Raw genomic sequence first — 20,156 nt, 5'->3', positions numbered from 1 at the left:
GAGTCAAAGTAAATTGATATTTTTGTTCTGATTTTTTTTAATTTTTTTTTATTGTCTGAAATGACTGTTTCTGGAAGTCTATTGTAAGTGGGAAAAATGTGATGGAAAACAAACTCCTGATATATTTGGATTTGACTGTAATTCAAAATACATTACAGATAATTACGAAACTGTTGCAAATCAAGACACATTTCTAAAAGAAGTCTTTGATTGTGAGAGTCAAGTGTTTTCATTTTATGAGGATAAGAAGCTAGCTGAAACGTTCCATAGGTGATGCTGTTTCCCAACTGCAAAATCAGACTTTTATGCTTTGTTATGTTGCCTCTTTCATCACTCGGCTCGGTGGCTCAGCAGTGCACTGCAACTTACTGCTCCGCCGAATCCATTGAGATTAGCTTGAAAGCACACTGGGCACTTTATGTTGAAGCAATGCCTCCATCTCTGACAGCTGCAGAACATGTACAGAAAGATGTTGGTGTGTCTGCTGTCTGTGTTTGTGGCTGCATATTGTTGCTTCTGTGTGTCATATTGTGACTATTTTTGCCGATATGAAGAGGAAACAAGTAAAGTTTTTGTTTGTTGAGGCACTTGCAGATTGAAAGTAAAAGAGAAAATAAGGCAGAGAAAAATGAATGCATCATCTCCTCTATCAAACCAGGTCTGGTATACCCTCCTGTTGCTATTCTTTTAGCCTTGTTTCATTTCACTCTGCATACAACGGCTCCACTGTGGTTACAGAAATACTGCAGACTATGTAGAGTGAGATGGCTTCTCAATTTGAGCCTTTTTTAAGCAAGGATTTGCATTACTAAAGTCTGGAGCAAGACGCTTAATAACTTACCAGCACCGGAGGCTGTTCTGTAACTGACACTGCTCTCTGATCTGCATGTGGGCAGGGTCAGACAGGAAGAGATATTTCAAACAGGGATCAATAAGGTATCAGATTAACAAAAATAATAATGTATGGTAATTTAGCTTGTTCGTGTGCAGGTAGTTTAAAGGAAATATTTGAGTTGTCTGCACATTACTACACCTCCTTCCAGTCCCCGCCAGCTCTGTATTTATAAGTGTGTGAGTGTGTTTATGGTTGATATTTATGTACATACTGGATGGCGGTGGGCCAATCTTAGAACATTGTCCTGTAAGGGGTTGTGTTGTCAGCAACAGCCTTGTCATGATGTTATGATGACTCAGGCCTGACATTTGTTGCCTGTCATTCATACTCACTCAGTGTGTAATGTCCTCAATTTAATACTTTATGAGCCTATAAAATTACCATGTCAGTGTGCCATCTATATTATCTGTTTTTGTTATGTCTGCTATGTTCTTTATCATGTTTTCAGCAATGTTCATGCTACTTAGTATATGTAATGTGAGTTTATAACACAAAGATATATTCATACTTCAGATTGCTTATTCCAAATCATAGTGTTTTAGTTTTTTTTTTTTTTGTTCAGGCAGCTGCTGGTTTCCAGTCATTGGTGTATTATGTGAAAATCTACTATGAGAACCTTGAAACTAATTTTTGATCAGTGGTCTATCATAAGGATCATCATGTTTGCATTCATTTTGTGTGATGGAGCGCAGACTTCAAATCAAACTATACAACTGCGTAACAATGTTCACTGTGGTGGATACACTGTCTCAGAGATTCATGTCTCTTCAAATTGATTTTCATCACATGATGAAATTACTTGAAATGGCAACAGCAATGATTTAAAGTACACAGGATTTGTTATAAATAATCTGTTATGGTACAGCGCATAAATCCATTGAAGTTTGATTTATGTTGCACTGCATCCCTCTCCAAGCAGAGCTGTTTAGGTTTTTGACTAGGGCACCCTCCTCCTGTGAATACCACTCAGGGTTGTGCCCTTTGGAGATCAGAGGTCCATGCACCACTGTAGGGGTGGAGGTGCAGCTCTTTGAAGTTGCTTTGTATGCAAACGGGCATGGAGCCTCGCTTTCCAAACACCTTATTTTCCATCTACCAATCCCTTAAATGCTATTACCCCCGCCTGTCTTCATCTAGCATCTTATTGAAGGTAGCACTGGGTACCTCCCCAGTGAGGTAAACTGAGCAGCACTGATGTAATGAGGTGTGGCTAGAGTGTCTTCTTCTTCTTCACACCCAGTGGCAGTAGTCAGCTGACTGGCCTGGTTCAGCAACAGGCTGTAATTAAGAGGCTCTCTCACCTGCTGCTGGACTGCCTGTTTTTCCAGAAAAAATACCAGCTGGCTTCTACCTGGATGACAAGTGAAACAAAGAGGTGCATTATGCTCACCACCCCCCTCCTTTTTGTCTCTGTCACACTTTAATATCATGCCTTGCATTCATCCTCCACTTACACACACATTTGTTGTTTTCGGTTACAGACAGCCCCAGAGATGTTGCTGTGGAGCTGAAGCATGCTCTAATTGTTTAAATGCGTGCCTCTGTGTATTAACAGGTGCTTTGCTGGATCCACATTACTGCTGCAATTTTAACTTTGCTGCCTCCATAGTATTCCCCAGCGTTGCCCAGGGAAACAAAGTTTGGAGGTGGGAGGACTATAGGGAGGGAAAGAAGCACATGATGGATAGATAAAAGAGAGCAATAGGTGAAGTGATAGGTGTGCCCCTTCTAATTGTATGTGTTTTAATGATCTAGAGGGTGTTCCCGTCACCTTGCACGGAGCAACAGATTGCCTGTTGTCTCCGTCAGTTTTACGTGAGGCTGCCTGGAGCCTTCTGATTGTCTCGGCCTGTTATTATGTCCAGCAGCACAGTCATGCCAGCTGACATTTTTCTGATGGCTTGCTCTCGCTGCCCAGCTGTCAATTTCACCCCTTTTAACTCTCATCTCCTGACACAGCAGTGCCTCAGAGCTTTCAGAGATTACCTTAATGGAGAGAAAAAAGTGAAGTGCACATGCTTGCCGGTTATGTGTCTTTTTACCCAGGGCATTATTGTTTTGAGTGTACAGGATGCACAACCAGTGAGAACACTGTAAGAGCTAGACAAGAGAGATGGATAAAATCTCTTTTTTGATGGCTATCCATTGAAATCCAAATATCTGCCTTAATATATGAAAAATATCAAGGTCTGTGTCACAACTCGCTGTCACAACTAAGACAACAATTAAGATTGGAACGATTAGAAATGATGTCTTTGTAGCAGTAACATTATAGAAAGTCAACAGCCAGCAGATGTGCAGATTTTTTTACACTACAGGCCTTCAAATCATTAATGTATGGCAGCAGATTACATGGGGCTCAGTTGTCATTTTAAGGTTTAGTACATGTGGAACTGCAGCCTCCTAGTTGGTTCTTGAGTTGTGACCTGCAGGCTTTTAGAGACTTGATCGGTTGTTAGGTTATATTTAATCCTGCCATGCCTCTCTCTCCTTCTAGTTATTTTTGTTAACTGTTCCCACCGGAGCATATAGAGTTACAATTGCCAATAGCTGTAGGACTGGCTGATTGGCTTATTTCCTGTTGCCTGTAGACTTAATAGATGTGCCGGATTTGCAGTTTTCACCTACTTGTACTTGCTTTTACCTCTCCCCGACTTCTTCCTTGGTTAATATTCAGCCAGTCAATCCTCTCTGTGCTGTCACAGCCAGCATCCTATAAGGAGCCCGGCCATGCTTGCAGTAAATTAGGCTGTGTATCAGAGGGGAGAGTTTGCTTTGCCTTCCCACACTATCTGTGTAACTACAGACCTTCTGGGAGGACAATGCACTATCAAAAAAAGTAGCCTCAATTATAATTTTTCCTTCACAGAGAAAAAACAAAGTTGGGAGGACAAAGATGATTGAATGTTTGGTTTAATTACATGTGTAATAAACAGTGCAATATGAAAAGGTAATCAGATATGAGATTTAAAAAATATATTTTCAAAGATCCACAAAAAAACCGAACCACACAGGGAGGCTGAATGTAATGACCACCTATTCTCCCTAAATATTGCCTGTATGGTATGTGAATAAATATATTGTTTTTATGTCAATCTCTAGTGACATGCATTAAAAGTGTTTGGACAGACAAAAATATGTTTAAAAAGTGAAGGTAAAGAAGTGCATATTGCTGAATTGTTTTAAAAGAGTAATGAGGGACAGAATGCCTTTCCTTAGTACTTTGGTGGCAGGCTTCAGCACATTCATTAATACATAGTTTGCCTGGTACAATGATGCCAAATGTATTGCTCTTGTCTAATGTAGATCATTAATTTTAGCAGCTGTGCAAACACTTCAAAGTCTTCTTGACATAATGTTCTGGATAGAAAGTTTTGTTTCTGGGATTTCGTTAAACTGCCAACATGTTTTTGATTTATCACCCTCTTGCTAATTTAGTAACTCAGGCCACTTAATTTTCCTGCTGTCTAACGGTGCACTATGAAGACTATTGAAATCACAGCGAGAGAAGACTTTGGATGTGCCAATGAGGTGAGACAGACTGTATTCAGAGAGCTACATTTCAATTAGTACACATAATTAATTAACATTTCGCTACTACAAAGCCCACAAAAACAATCTGGCTTCTGGGAAGTACTTTACCAAAAGCGTTTGCAGTTGGGTTTTTTGTTGGGTTTTTTTAAGCGTTAATTACAGTAACCCCTGTATTTTCCAACTCACATCCCATTTTATAGCAAGAGAGGGAGTACAGATATATTTGTATCCACCCAAATAATATTTATATGCGTGGGTAAATCCAGCATCAAGACGGGAGTTGCTCATGTAGCCTTAAGCTGTAACAAAATATTTGATTTAATTTAGTTATTAAAGAATCCAGAGCTGTGTTTCCATATGTGCAGTTTGCAGCCCTCTTATCATTCTAGGAGACTTGAAGCCTCTTACACCCTCCACTCCCTCTGACCACTTGTTTAACATGCCCAAAATATAAAGCCACGCTGCCTGCTTCTTGCAAATCCATAAAAGCAGACCCAATCCACATTTCCCTCTCACCTTCTGATTCTCCTCACTATGCCATATGTCCATGCACATGATGAGCAGCACCTTCTTTTCCCGAGTTGAAAGTCCAATTCAGCAGGTGGCTGTGAAGAAGAAAAGCCCTTTTCCCACTCTGGGACTTTGTGGTCTAGGCTTCGGCTATAGTGATGCATAATAATGTTCTCTGTGTCTGTGTGTGCGTGCGTGTGCGTGTGCGTGTGTGTGTGTGTGTGTGTCACTGTCACTGTCTGAATTTCCCTACATATGCTGTATAAATAACTTATTGAAGACAGTGGAGACTGGTGACTGCAAGTGGAAAGTTATGAAGAATATGACTCAGTGAAATGCAGGATAGCTCTTAATACATCTGAGGGAAAAAATAACCAAATTACAATATATTAAACAATAAATCGTTTTCTTACGTTCTTATTATTAATCTTCAATCTGTGGAGGATTTAAGCTTGATCTGTTTTTGCAGAGATAGACCAAATGGAGTCAGAATGTTTAATCAGGTTGCATTTGGTCGTAAGAATTTGTTTAATAGCTAGTTTTTTTTGCCTCGCAGTATCCTTTTCTCCATACAGGTAATTTCTCCACCCCTGTTTGTCTTATCAGCCATTGTCCAACACAACAGGCTCTTTTTATTTAGGCAGTTTAATGCCCCTTGAGTGTGCTCTTTCTTGGCAGTGCAGCCCAGGCCTCATTGGCTGAGTTTACAGATTGTATCGGCTCTGATTGCGGGCTACAGTTATCATTCAGGTTGTCCATTATTTAATTGACCCATATACTGTACCTTCTCCAGGAGCCTCTGAGTCTTTGTATTTGTAATTTGGCCTGCTGCAGACCCAGACTTGCTGACAGACATTGCTTTCTTGTGATAAAGCATTCACCAGAAACCCACCCCATCATGGTTCTTTTATGTAGGTTTAAATGATGCTGGCGTTGCGTGGGCTTGCACAGATTGTTTTGGCTGTCAGGGGTATTGTCTGCCAGCTTATATGGAAATACATTGGCTGTGAATGACGAAAGAAAAGATGAATAACCTGTTTCCATTTTCCATTCTTACTCTCCTGCCCACACAACTTCTACTCTGCTGAGATGAGGGATTTATAGACATTTTTGCAAAGTATATCCACAAAGTGCAGATTGGAAAGTTTCCGGGCTGCATCCAAAGCCAGTGGAGTACAGAGAAATGCAATTTTAAATTGAATTCAAAACAAAGAAGAAGCTAAATTATTTTCGCAGGTGTTTGCAAGTTAGTAACTTGTTTTGCATTTTGACTTCTGTTAGGACTTAAAGGTTTCTTGATAATTATAAATGTTAGGAATATTGTTTTGGTGATGCACAATGTATTCCTTACATATTTTGTGAGAGACAGTATTGCCTACTCAGCTTTCCACTGTTGAGAATGCCCAGTCACAATAGGCCATCGTACATAGGCCCGGGTTTGCCAGCCATTGTAACGGGGCCCTTGAGTCAGGTCCTTGTTAGCTGATGCACAATAAGCTCTGGCCTAATGAAGTGTAAACGAGAGATCGCAGAGGGCAGGGGGGTCCAGATAAGTATGGCCAGCGGCCCCGGTGTATAGCGCAGAGCTCAATGCTAATGCTATTAGCCAGGAGGTCAGTCCATTTCACCTCACCCTTGCTCAGTTTATCAGCACTTCATAATGTGCTGAATGTAAGAGCAGAGTGTTCAAACAGTTCATCACACTTGAGTGTGATATCTCTCAGAGAATGAATAGATTGAGAAGTGGGTTCACAATGAGCACGCAGTTTGATTGGAGCTGTGTCGGAATGATCCCAGACCTTCTGCCCCCCACCAGGCTTCCTCTGCGTTAAGGTTTGTCCATCGGAGCTCTGTTGGGCCTCCGTCTAGCATGGCCTCCTCCTCTTCCTGTGCGTTCGCTAACAGTTCATTTGTTGCTCCTGCCCCGAGGAGACTCCCTCTGCTGCTCACTTGCTCAGCTCATCCTAATGGTGCTGATGAGCCTTTAATGTGCAGATGGTCCACTCTATTCAGCCGTATTAATCCTCAGCACATTTTATGTTTTTAGTTTAGTGTGTTTTTTAATTATCCTTCTCTGAGTTGATTGTTTTTTCTACTTCCTTAAACTGGGAAGTTTATTAGGAGTTAGTTTAGTCAAATATGTTTGTATGATTTTAAACTACTTCAAGAATTGTTCTAAATTGTTTTTTGTGTGACACTTCACATTTACCATTCTGGAGGTTATTGTAAGACACTATTAGCATTCATAGCAAATCATTTCCCCACATGTATGTTAACCCTTATGAATACATTATAATGCATATATAATGCATTAACTAATTGTAATTCAGAGAAAGTGCTATCTTTTCACGATAGCTCTTTTCTGATCGTCATGTGATGTTCCTCTGGTGCGTTTGCTTGCACATCTGTGCACAAACACACAAATTAACCCGTGGCATGTTTTTCTTCTAGCCAACGCCGGGGGGGCCTGTTTTCCGAAACAAGGTAACTCGCCGGGCAAATGGCTCCCTCCCTGCTCTTTTATCACGCTTCAAGTTCATTCGTTTTTCCAGTCACATATTTTTTGTGTAACCATACCGTCTACCTTCCTGTCCTGTGTGCCTTCCACCTCGGGCTATGTTGCCTGTCAGTTAGAGCGCCGATAAAAGGCCATGGGCTGTCAGAGGGATGTGCGTTCTTAAAAACGGACACCACAATCAGTAACCTCCAGACAAGAGACAGAGGATGTCAGGGGATGGAGGGAAAGCTTGGATAGATGGACAAGAGTTGGTTAGAAAACGCGAGAACAAAGACAAAAATAACAGGAGTGTTTCCTTGTGTTCCCAGCTGACCTTGAATAACCTCAACTTTGAGTTTTGTCGTTGTTTTTTTTAACCTTATTTCGATATACAACAATTAAAGCCACTTGAGATGACAAGCAAACATATCACAATGGAATATCCAGCAAAACACTTTTTTTTTTAGCCTCTTCCTTTGATCTATTGCAGAAGCATTTTACTTTTCTTATTTTTCTTCCCTTCAGAACTTGAAATCAATATTTCTGCAGGGAACTGTTCTGTCCTGGTGGCAAATAGTCTAACATCCCATCCCATTTCTTTCTCTCTCTCTCTCTCTCTCTCCCCTGTCCCCTCTGTGCCTTATTTTTTCCACTCTCCTTCTCTCTGCTTCATTTGTTCCCACCTATGTGTGTCTGCTCTGTGTGTATGTACGTCTCCACCCTGAAATCTTTCTGCATGCTTGTGTGGCTGATGATTCACCTCCTCTTTGCACACTTTTCCACCTCTTTCCTCCTCTTTCCCTTCCTTCTTCCCTTCTTGTTTTCTGTCGCCATCCCTCAGATCCCGAGCGTGGTGGCAGTCACATGATCTCGACAGATGATCTGGAATATCCACGAGAGTACCGGACGCTGGGGAACAGCGCTCGGCGGTTCTCCAATGTGGGCCTGGTGCACACGTCGGAGCACCGCCACACCGTCAGCGCTGCTCAGAGTCTGGAGGCCCTGACAAACCTGCACAAGGTTGACATGGAACGCAAGAGGGACGCCTTCATGGATCACCTGAAGAGCAAGTACCAGCAGCAGCAGCAGCAGCTGCAGCATCCGCACCACAGCCCACACCACAACCCACCATCACCCTCACCCTCCCACGCCAGCATGAGGGGCACCTCAGAGCGGTCTGCACGAGAACAGGTACACAGTTCAGCACCTCATGAGGGTTTCTTGAGCATAATTGTGATTGCTGACAACATTTGCTATAGATAAACATACTAATGTCATTGTCAAATGACAATATAAGTCGTTCTCTATTATTTTGAAACACATTTGGCATTTAATGTATTACTCACCTTATGCTTCTTTTGGCAAGCACACTTATCAGTACTGTCAATTTGATTATGTGGAGTTGAGTGGAGTCATATCTATCATCAGGCAACAAAAAGTCTCTTGACAGATAGCATCCAGAGTGAAAGCAGCACAATGCTGAACATTTTGTTCATTGAGGGAGAGAAAGTACATGACAAAAGCCTGTCGGGTGATCTTTATTATTAGATGTCTTCATTAAGTCATCACAGCCAAGCTTTTCAGCGTTTCCCTGCTGGCACTTGTAACACTTGGAGATAATGTTACTCAGTTGCTCTTCATCAATCCAACATTTCTTGCTCCCTCCAAATATAATTTTAAACTTTGACAAGTTCCACAGTCTCAACCTCTTTCTCTCACTCTTTTTCACTATCGCTCTCACACACATTATACTCAACACAAACAGGCTCTCTTTGTGTAAACACATTTGCTGTGTGTAATTGAAAAAAAGGTGCATTTACTATAATGATATGACAGAATAGCACATCAGGGGAGATGGGGAAAAAATGAAAGGGAGAGAGAGAGCCAGTAAGCGTGGGAGGATGGGTGAAAGACAGGTGGAGTCCACAGTTGCCGTGGCAACCTCTCCCTTATATGGCAAGAAGGGATATCGCATTGCAAAGGTCAGGTTGTGTAGAGAAGGGGTAATTGTACAATCATAAAGAAGAAGAAAGGAGAGAAAAATAACGAGTGGAAGGCAGACAGTGAAAAAAAAATTCTAAGCGGCAGTCGGGAGAATGGACAAATCCTGAAGTGACAGGGCATTTTCACTGCACGGGGGAAAGCAGCAAATCCCAGGATTTCTTGTCATCTCCTGGATGTGCAGAGCATGGACAGCGAGGAACGAGGGAGGGGGGAAGGAGGGGCTGGAGAGTAGGGAAGCAGCCAGTCAAGCAGCCCGCTGCTCAATTAGCCAGCACCAGCAGGAGCCAGCCACCAATCTGCGAATGAGTTAATCGGCTGGTGTTGTAATGAATTAAATAAAGAGTTTCCGCCGCATGTGCTACTGGAGAGCGAGACAGAGAGCGATTGAGAGTGAGAGGGAGGGAGGGTTGGAGAAGCAAAGGGAGGGAGACACCGGCAAAAACCGCGATGAGGATTCACTGCACCTGACAGACAGCCTGGGATGACTGGAGTGGTGGACAGGCACAGGTGCACTGCAGGTGAGACGGGACTTGAAGCCTGAAACTAGAAGCTGGAGGCTGTTGTAGAGAGAGGTGTGTGTGTGTGCATGTGTGGGATAAGGATGTGCCAGCTGGGATTAGATTCCACGCCTGTTGTGTTTGTTGTGGTGACGTTGTGCATATGCTCTGCAGGCAGAAACCCAGGCTAGACGAAGGCTGAGTGGACGATACTGTAAACTGTACACAGAGCCTTTTGTGCATCTCTCTGGATGAATATTTTTTTGTTTTTTGTTTGCTGTGCAGACTAGTGTGTGTTAGTAAAGAGAGAGAGAAAGGGAGAGAGGCTGCAGTAACATTAAAACGCCACACTGGACAAGAGGAGGTTAGAGGGAAAAAGAGTAAGAATGATTGAGGTGGGGGGTGGGGGGGGAGTACAAAGAGTATGACGACAGAGAAAGAGACAGGGGTGGAGGAGGGGTGATGTGAGTACAGCCTGCTTTACATGCAGGTCAGGTAATACATCGCTCTACTCAGAAAGGCTCCGTCCTTCAGTTAGAGCTCTGTGGCTATATCCACTGAGTGCACATACACATGCCTGTGAAAATATATACATGGGTGTCTTTAGTTAGCAGCCAGAGATGCATTTATCCCTTTAGCGCAGAGTTCTAATCTGACATCTCAAACATACATCAGTAACTATTTCTCCTCAGGGCTTAAAGCATATTTAATTCAACAGGAGGTTAAAAATAACAAGATGTACATTTCAGCTCAGTAGTAGATCCTGAGTGTAGAGTTTTGTCTGTCTGGGAGTATTGCTGAAGGAGTTGGTGTCATAACGATTGACAGTATTAAATAACGTCTTGAGTATAATTTCAGTGCAGATTTCTTTATTGTTCGAACTGATGACTGCCAGGATTGAGAAATTGTTAAGGGGAGTAGAAATAACATACACTGAGATAGGCCCTCCTCAGTTTGCTCTCAAACCTTCCCAGCCTCGTATTTGCAACTCAAAGTTCAAGTGCAATATATCTGCAACTGTCAGCAGAGCAACAGTTAAAACAACAATCAGTCAAGAATGAATGTGTTTGCTTTACCTCAGAACTTTGAATAAGCCTCATTAAAGTAACAGAGAAACACTGACAAGGACAGACATTCAAAACCACAAATCACTTATGCGCTTTAAAGCCAGTCCTTAGAGTAATTTAGCTTTGTGGGAAAATAAAATCATTAACGTCTGAACAAGTGAACAGCAATTATTTATGAAACACCAATAGTGCTCCCGAGCCGCTGTCAGTTCAGCAGATTGTCAAGGACGAAGCTCACTGGTAGCCACACTAAAATGTGACTGACACATTATCAGATAGTCAAGGCCAAGTACAACCTGGAAAGACTTCATTATTTTATCCCTGAAAGTGAACAACTTCATCTATGACCTTTCACTCATGAACCACTTTTCTTCAGAGGAGGAGTATGGTATAGGAGAAGAGGGTGGTATATAGTTTCAGAGGTCTCACTGTATGTAAAATATATATATATATATATTTTATGAGCTAAGACAAATAGTTTTGTATTAAACTTTGTGATCATGCATTTTCGATATCATCCAAAATCATCTATAAAGGCATTCCTTTTATATTAACCCATATTTGAGCATTTAATCCTTCAGTTTTCATTGGACAGTGACAGTATGGGGTCAATATAGGAGTTATAAATTGTGCTTAGCGACACATCAAACAGTTGTCTTAACAATAACTGCTTTGACATGTTGATGCTAGAAAATATATTTGCTATGGGGAAAAGGAAGCGTGGGTTGTGATTATGCTCCATATCAGTTTGAATCCCATTTGCCTCAGTGCCAGTGCTAGGCACTTCCAGATAAATGCAATGTTTTCTAACATTTAAAATTATACAGAGCACTTCTCTCCTCTCCATCAGCCAAACATTACTTGATGGACAGAACAATGCACAATAAAATGCCTCGCAATAACTACTAACTTTTAGAATCAAGGTTATATTATTCAGTTTTCTTATTCAGATAACTCAACACTCAACACTGTTTTTACAGCATGTCAGTTCGTAGAGAAAGGATTTCATGATATTCCTGTTATTGTGTCGAACTCCTAGTACTGCTATGAATAATTCTAAGCATGGTTTGAGTAGTGCATTAACAAGGGAAAAATATTAGGTACCTGCATGTAACTCCAGTTCTATGAGTATGTGCATAGCTCTTTAACCGGCTTTGCTATTGGTTTACACCTACGAGGCTCTGGCTCAGCACCAGAGAAAAATTGACTTGCAATTACCACCAATTCAGGGCGTAGCACCCACACAGCATCCTCCCCCTATAAAGCCCCAGCACTCTCATTGCTCATCTCCCATTGAAACTCAGCGACAAATAACTGGGACCAGCTGGGCTTGTCGTACATCGTACATCGTACATGCTTTACTCTCTAACAGGGTTAGCAATTGGTTAAAACCTAAACCAAAGGCCATTAAGAATGAGATGTACTCCAAGGTGGACCCTAACCAACACTAGTCTGAACCCAGCTACAACCAAGAAACAACAGCCTTCCAGCGGTCGATCTCCGCCTGCCTGAGGATCTTGCACTGGATGGAAAAATGCCAGCATAAACTGGATCAAAAAACACCTCAGTGTACTCCAGATGAGGTCCCTTAAGACTGTGCACCAAGCACTGAATAAGACACAAAACAAGCAGTCTGACCAGGAGGTTGCCAAAAAATATCTCTTCCACTGAGACACCCCTGACAAGCGCCATAGAGTATGGGATGCCCCTGGTGGAGTTTCCCCTCAGACACCCAAGGCCTCATAACTTCTGTGAATTGCATCATAGACTCAGACACAGAGTCAGTAAAAAGACTCACCGAAAGAGGACCTTCATGAGCCTGACCTCCATGGCAGATGAACAACCAACAACCAGCACTGCATCCTGAAAGATGCAGTGCACTCCACATAACAGCAGAGTGCGTTGCACGAAGCACAGAGTATGAAGGCGCTCCTCCTCCCCATCAGCATGAAGAGGAGAGAAAAAAGCCCTCAGGTGAATTGGTCGTCGATTGTCATCAGGGAGAATGAGAGAGGACAATGGATGTTCTCCTGGCATATGAACAGGTCAGCCACTGGTTGTCTGAATCTGATCTCTGCAACTATGGGAGAGGCTCCGCTCCTCCCCGAGTGGACACCCTCTGGACTTGTCTGCCCCCATGTTTAGTGACCAAGGAACATGGCAGACCTTCATGGAGCAGAGATGGTGATCTGCCCAGGTCAGAATGGATACAGACCTCATCCATGACACGCTCACTTCCCACTCACCTGCGAGGCAAATTGGCGCAGCACCTTCACCACTGCTGTGAGCTCTAGCAGGTTGATGTGGCAGGGGATGCTCAACCTGGCCTAGTCAGGGGTCCTGCCCCAACCAGCCAGGAGAGCATCTATGAAGACCTGGACATAAAGAGGGATGCACCCAGAGACTATGAGCTGGTACACAACCAGGTGGGCTGCAGACAACATCCTGAGGACTGACATGATGCTTTCCCCCGGCACTGAGGCTGTGTACCTCACACATCACTTCAGCTGTAATATCACCTCCACATGCTCCACAGGCAGTTGTTCAGTCATGATGTGGGAATCAAAGAGCAGCCCAGGGTTCATCTGTTGGCTTGGCTGCAGGGTGCTCTTGCTGGGATTGATGGCAAAACCCAACTGGATGATATGCTGGATTGACCCGGTGCTATATGGGCTTCGACCTTCTGCCTGAATGCAGCAAGAATCAGTCAGTCATCTATGTAGGTCCCACCTGTCTCCCTGAGTGCTGTCTCCTTAGAGGAGGCGGCAGTATTCGTAACTACGTCCCCCGACCATGAAGCACAGGTACTTCTTGTGGCGTGGCAGCATGGGGATGTGGAGGTACGCATTGGTCAGGTCTATGGATGTCATCCATTTGCCTTGCCAGATGCATTCCAAAAGCTGTTTGTTTGAGTGTTTTTTGTACTAGGGAAGAAACTGTCAGAGGCACAACACCAGATGGTGACAAAGTTCAAAGTAATGACCCTTTCTTAAAGGTGGTAAGTGAAAGGTGACTCAGGAACTGAGGCAGAGCCTCATAGGGGTAAATCATTAGCAAAGCCTGCTGGGGGGCGGAGCACATACAACACATTCAAGTAATAAAATGCCACTATGCATAATAAATCTGCTTGACTGCTCTTGATACTGTTGTACTGCAAATCAATGTACAACAGAAATGGAGGATTACTTACAGCTACAAAATATTTAAAAAAATCAATGAGAGTGGTGAAACAGCTTTTATTGGTTGTTCCTTTCTGAGAATCGTATGATTGACAACACACGCCGTATAATTTCCTGTATTGATTCCTTGCATACTAGCTGCAAAGAATAGCAGTATATGTACTGTAAATTAGTATGTGTGGAATTGGGACACAGATTCAGCCTGTGTAGTATAAAATCTGTAAATAGTATACATATAATATAATACACTGTATTAGATTTAGAATAAGTCACTCAATTCTGTATCGAGACCAAGCAAGATTTTCCACCAAAATACAGAAAGAAAAGAGAGCAAGAAATGGAGGGTGAGGAGCATCAAATGAAAAAGAAAATTGGCAAGATGACCAAATGAGGGAACATTAAGTCAAAGATTAGATTACAGTAAGGTAATAATCAGTTGAAAATGTTCTCCCTGATGCCCGTGTTTACTGAAATAATCGAGGTCTTTGTTGTGACCATATTAAAATGGAAGGCTGATAATGAAAAACCACCAACTATCATAAATCAAAATGTTCCCATCACTGTTTTTTATTTCTGCACCAGGATTGTAATATGGATCCTGCAGAAGGGAGGCTGAATGGACTGAAAATTGCCTGTAGATAAGAATAAGAACTAGAATAAGAGTTTGGATTAGAATTAAAATTCATGAACCTTGCCCAATCTTTTTTAAATTTTCCATGTCATTTTGAGGTATTTCTGGGCCATCAGTGGCTTGGCCTGGTTTTGACTGTGGGGTGATTATGTTATAATGGAATGCTCACTTCCTGAGGACTTGGCCAACATGTGAGCACCTTTTCATACATGTCAGAGCAAAGGGAAGGGCAAAAGAACAAATGAGAGATACAGAGATGAGATGGTAAAAATGAACAGGTGAGGTGGTGGGGTTCAAATAAAAAGAGCACGGCAGGTGGATTGAGAGCAAAAGAGACAGGAGAGAGCGAGTACGAGACAGAACGGTTGCTTGCCTGTGGTGGAGAAGTCTGGGAGAGAGGCCAACATCAGAACAACAGAGTGGGCTGCTGTTTGATTCAATTTCACTCTTTTCATTTCCTCCCCTTCACCAGTTACAGCCAACAGAGCAATCTTGTTTCAGGTGTGCTGTAACCCAACGCCTGCAAAACACAGCCACCCCATGCATTAACACCAATCAAACTTAATGATTGTGGGTTTAGATAGTTGAATTAGATGAAGCTGTCAACAATATTAATGAGTTTCATAAATAATCTGTCAGAAAAGGAGCACATCACACAAAAACAATTTAGGAAATGGGACTGATAATGGTTTTTCGGCAGGATGCATTGGATTTTGTCTTGAAGGCCTGCAGTCAGCCTCTATCCTCTTTAATCAAGTTTGGTCAATACACCATTTCTCCTTTATAAAGGTTTCCGTTTTCATCACCAAGCATAAGCCATTATTAGAGAGGTCAATATCTAACTTTTTCCTCTGTTTCCTTCTCTTCCCTCATTGTCCTTCATGAAACTCCACAGCAACAGCCCAACTACTGGAGCTTTAAGGTCAGTCCTACGTCCAGGTGTCCCTGTGTGTTTGTCATTCCCCCATCTATCGTGTGTGTGTGTGTGTGTGTGTGTGTGTGTGTGTGTGTGTGTGTGTGTGTGTGTGTGTGTGTGTGTGTGTGTGTGTGTGTGTGTGTGTGTGTGTGTGTGTGTGTGTGTGTGTGTGTGTGTGTGTGTGTGTGTGTGTGTGTGTGTTGTGGCATCACATCACTCTCCTTGGGCATCACCAGCCTATCTCTGATCCCCTGACTCCTGCAACATCTACCTCACTTGGCATCTCCATGCTATTTAAATGCATGTGTGTGTGTGTGTGTGTGTGTGTCGGTGCGTGTCAATGTCTCTATGTGTTTGTCCGTGTGTGTGTGTCCGTGTCTGTGTCCGTGTTTGTGTGTGTTTGTCCGTGTGTGTGTGTGTGTGTGTCCGTGTCTGGGTGTCTGTGTTTGTGTCTGTGTGTGTGTGTCCGTGTATGCGTGTATGTGTCTTGTGGTGGCAGAGATGTCAGGGGTGGCGACAGCTTAAACTTCTCCAGCTCTATTTAATCTGCATAAGACTACTCTTTTGGGATTTATAATACCTTAGTCAGCTAGCATTAATGGCTCGGAGCCATGTGACCTCGTTGATGTATTAGTCAGACTGACTAAGACATTAAGAAGACATTTCAGACGTGCAACTGAGGCATTACTGAAATAATGCTATGACATTAGCACAGAGGCTTGAATCATGGCTGGCCTACGGAATGTGTTTTATCCACAGGTTGCAGAGAGGAAATTTGGGTTGTGTATACCGGAGATGGTCGGCATCATGACAATCAACGTATACAACAGGGGTATACAATTAAAATTCAAAGAAGTCCAATTAGAGAAAAATTTCCACAAGCAAAGGTGTGGAACATTATAATGAGTAACTTGGATTAGGATTAAGTGCAATATATATTGAAGTAGCTGTATCAACAACAGTTCAATAATATTTCAGCAATATTTACTGTAAGTTTTCATATTGAACTGGAGGGATTATAAATAATTAGTACTCTAATAATAAATAAATGTTCTTTTGTCATTTTAATCGAAATAAGGGCTGCGTTAAACAGAGAGCTTTTGAAAAAGTGCATACTAAAACAAATACAAAAAACCCCAACTATTTCACATCTTTTTTTTTTTTAAGAATTTTTTCAGGCAGAGACACCTTTATTTGATAGTTGCCAGAAAGGAAACATGGGAAAGAGAGGGGGGGTGTGACATGCAGTGCAGGTCCGCCGGCTGGGATTTCTAACTGGGGTCCACTGCGTACGTGGCATGCGCTCTAACCACTCGACCACCTGCGCTCCAACTATTTCACATCTTAACAGTCTAGTCTTATTTTATAATAAACAATCTCAACACATCTTAAAAATTGACCAGCTTTAACACCTCCTTTTCTTCTTTTCCCTCTTAGATCCTCTTTTATCCCATTCCCCCACTTTCTCTCGTTCAGTGAGAGAAGTGAACTCTCGCTTGTCCAGCCAGGATTTTAAATCTGAAATGTATTAAGATTCTGGTGGATCGATGAAATTGGTCTCTTAAATCGTTTATTCCCAGTGCCCTCAATCATACATTTTAAGTGGGTATATATGCTCAAAAGATTTGTGCTTTTCACAATCGCCACAGCCATACTGGTTTTGAACTGGCTATGGTAAGAATGAACATATAAGACTCTGTCCATTCTGATTAATAGCTCTGTTTACGCTGTAAACCAGTGCCGTAAAGGCTTGAAGAGCTGTGCTTTGTTAAAATAGAAGTGCTTCACCAAAATGTAATAATTCTCAATAATTTATCGGTTATAGTTCCGGGTCCATATAGGAACAGACCTGGGTATACAGCATATTACTTATACTGAATTTACAGAGGTTAGCCTGTTTGTTAGCTGGTGTGCTTTGCATTGTTTATCACTCTGGTGTGACATTGTACCTCATAGAGAGTGGCAGGGAGGAGTACTATCTAAACAGAGAAAGTTGCAGAACATATTGATGTGTGTGGCTGTGTGTACAAGGAAAGAGCCCTGGGCATATCTGTGGTGTAGTCTTCCCTGAATCCCTGCTCACAATATCATTTGGACAGGGTGGAAATATCACTGAATATCAATAGCCATATGCCATGACCCATGGGGAAGGCTAAGCAATTTATCCCACAAGTACTTTAACCTCAAACAAGAGTGATATGAAATTTAGAGGCCTGCCTGTCACATAAATCTATTGCACAACCAAACGATTCTAGATCCTGCAGGACTTTCAGGTGGGTTGCAAGGCCTTGTGGGTATGTGAATATGAGAAATGACACTTCAAATACAAAACAAACAAATGGGTAGTTTTTTTTTTTTTTTTTTAATAAAACATCTTGAGTGGAAAAAACTGTCATGTTGCCAACAATACTAAAAACTTTAAACACAAAATATGTTATTTTCTGCTGCTAGGGTTCTTTCAATCGAAACAATGACAAGAGATGGAGTTTGGAGATTTTGTGAAAGAGCATGGGATCATTGAAGTTGTTGTCTTCATTGTTAAACAACCATCATTGCGGTACGGTTTCCTTTAGACAGACTTTACTCTGCAGTCAGCTTCTCCTAGTTAGGATTCCTTCAGTGTTCATCTTTCAGGAGATTTTTACCAGGAGCCAAAGTATCAGCAGAGGTGTCCTCCTCTCCAAACCTAGCAGACCTGGTGATTACAGCAGTAAAAACACTGAATAAAGCAGTTTCACATTAAAAATCAGTGTTTCTCCCACATGGATAGAGGACCTACCATGTTTCGGTTGGCACAGAATGACTGTTTTAACTCGTGACTTTCAACTAGTTGCTTGTTGTGATGGTATCTGGCTCCATTTTCTGTTCATGTTTTCAACAGCTGCTGTCAGTATAACAACCACGTATGGATCTGGCTGAAAGTATTCAGTTAACATTCATTAAACCAAAACATTGGAGGAGCTGTGACTTGAGCTGCAGCTAATGTTTGGGCTTGTCTCTCTGATAACTTAAGATCTTGATGTCCAACGACTAAAATCCTTCATTCTGTATATCCAGTCTCAAGACCTAAAAAGTGTATTCTAAGAAATGTAATTTTAAACTGGATAAAAAGTCAGAGCTTCTCTGACAACCACAACGCTGATGCATGCGCACAAAAAGGGGTAAAGGGGATAAAAAGACATTGACAGGTGACCAAATGGAACAGACCGTGACCTTGATTAAAATTACAGATTTCTCTAGGTTTGAAAATGACTGGAAATATTTGGAATGATGTACACAAGTCAACAGAATATACAACATAGGTCTAGTCGTTTTTAGACATTTTAATGTGGAGAAGTTACATATTGAGCTTTAAAATGTGTTTGTTATTTTGCTGTAAGTTGCTGTTGTTAATCACTCACTATGTTGCTCTGCAGCAGCTAAAACATCAAGTGAGGTACTGCCAAACAGTGAGAGTTAGAATTTATTTACTTGCTCCACAAGGTGCTACAGCGGTAATAAAAAAATAAAAAAATGAAACAACCAAATGGTCCAAGTGGCAACAGATCTAAAGCCATTTACTTTCAGCATGCACACCGCTGTTGACACCTTTTATATTGACACCTCATCCTGCTCAAATTTCATACTAAAGCTTTTGAAAGCCCCATCCTACACCCTGATCCCTCCAGCTCTACTCTAAGCTCAACTCTTTCCCTGGATACCCCTGCCTGCTAAAAATTCACTAAATGCAACCACTGTCTACTACTTCACTTCTCTCATCTTTTACCTGTTAAAAGAATGTCACTTATCACATTCTTAACAGACACTTAAACCTTACTTGTTACTATTATGTGTAGGACAATGAACAATGCATAGTTAAATGAATATTGATGAAAAAATTGTCTGGAGCATGTTTTTCACTCCTATCAGAAAAAGAGAATCACCACCAGCACTCGAAGGCATCATCTCCCCACCCAAAGTGAACACCATTTTGCTCCCTTTCCTTCTGAGCAAACCGATTGCACACTCGCACAATTCACAGCAATTCAGCAAAGCAATTTGTTCCATGCATTGATGACTCCTGGTTTCATAAAGAGACAGGACTCTAGGGGTGTGGGGGTTGGGGATTGTGTGCCCAAGCAGAAGATTGGCCTGAGAGTTTGAAAAGATGGAGAGCAATAATGATAGTGGGGGACAAGCAAGTAGAGACAAACAGATGTGAGAGATGGATCGATTTAGGGAGCTGTTTTCTCTTTCCATTTTCAAAAAATGAGAGGTGTGAAGTTGTTTTTTGTGTGTGTGAAAAAGAGCTAGGTTACGGGTAGAGAAAAAACAAATGCAGATTAAAATGCAGGCAGCGAAAGCAAAAGCACCTGGATGCGGCTTTGGCCTCTGCCACGAGAGACCGAGGGAGAGGCAGACAGGTTGACATAAAGCAGCTCAGTAA

The 20,156-nt window shown here is 42.0% G+C and overlaps 1 protein-coding gene across 1 annotated transcript in view; it reads left to right on the top strand.

Moving 5' to 3' along the window:
* The window catches only part of srcin1a (SRC kinase signaling inhibitor 1a), an 80,137-nt gene that overhangs the window by 31,356 nt on the left and 28,625 nt on the right, over nt 1-20,156 (top strand). The window contains exons 2-4 of the mRNA XM_062438523.1: nt 7,391-7,423; nt 8,278-8,627; nt 15,710-15,736. Coding sequence (XP_062294507.1) covers nt 7,391-7,423; nt 8,278-8,627; nt 15,710-15,736 — 410 coding nt within the window. The remainder of the gene's footprint in view (nt 1-7,390; nt 7,424-8,277; nt 8,628-15,709; nt 15,737-20,156) is intronic.

This window comes from Scomber scombrus, chromosome 18, assembly GCF_963691925.1.
Source record: "Scomber scombrus chromosome 18, fScoSco1.1, whole genome shotgun sequence".
Classification (NCBI taxonomy): Eukaryota; Metazoa; Chordata; class Actinopteri; order Scombriformes; family Scombridae; genus Scomber; species Scomber scombrus.
This window is presented reverse-complemented; position numbering and strand designations above follow the sequence as displayed.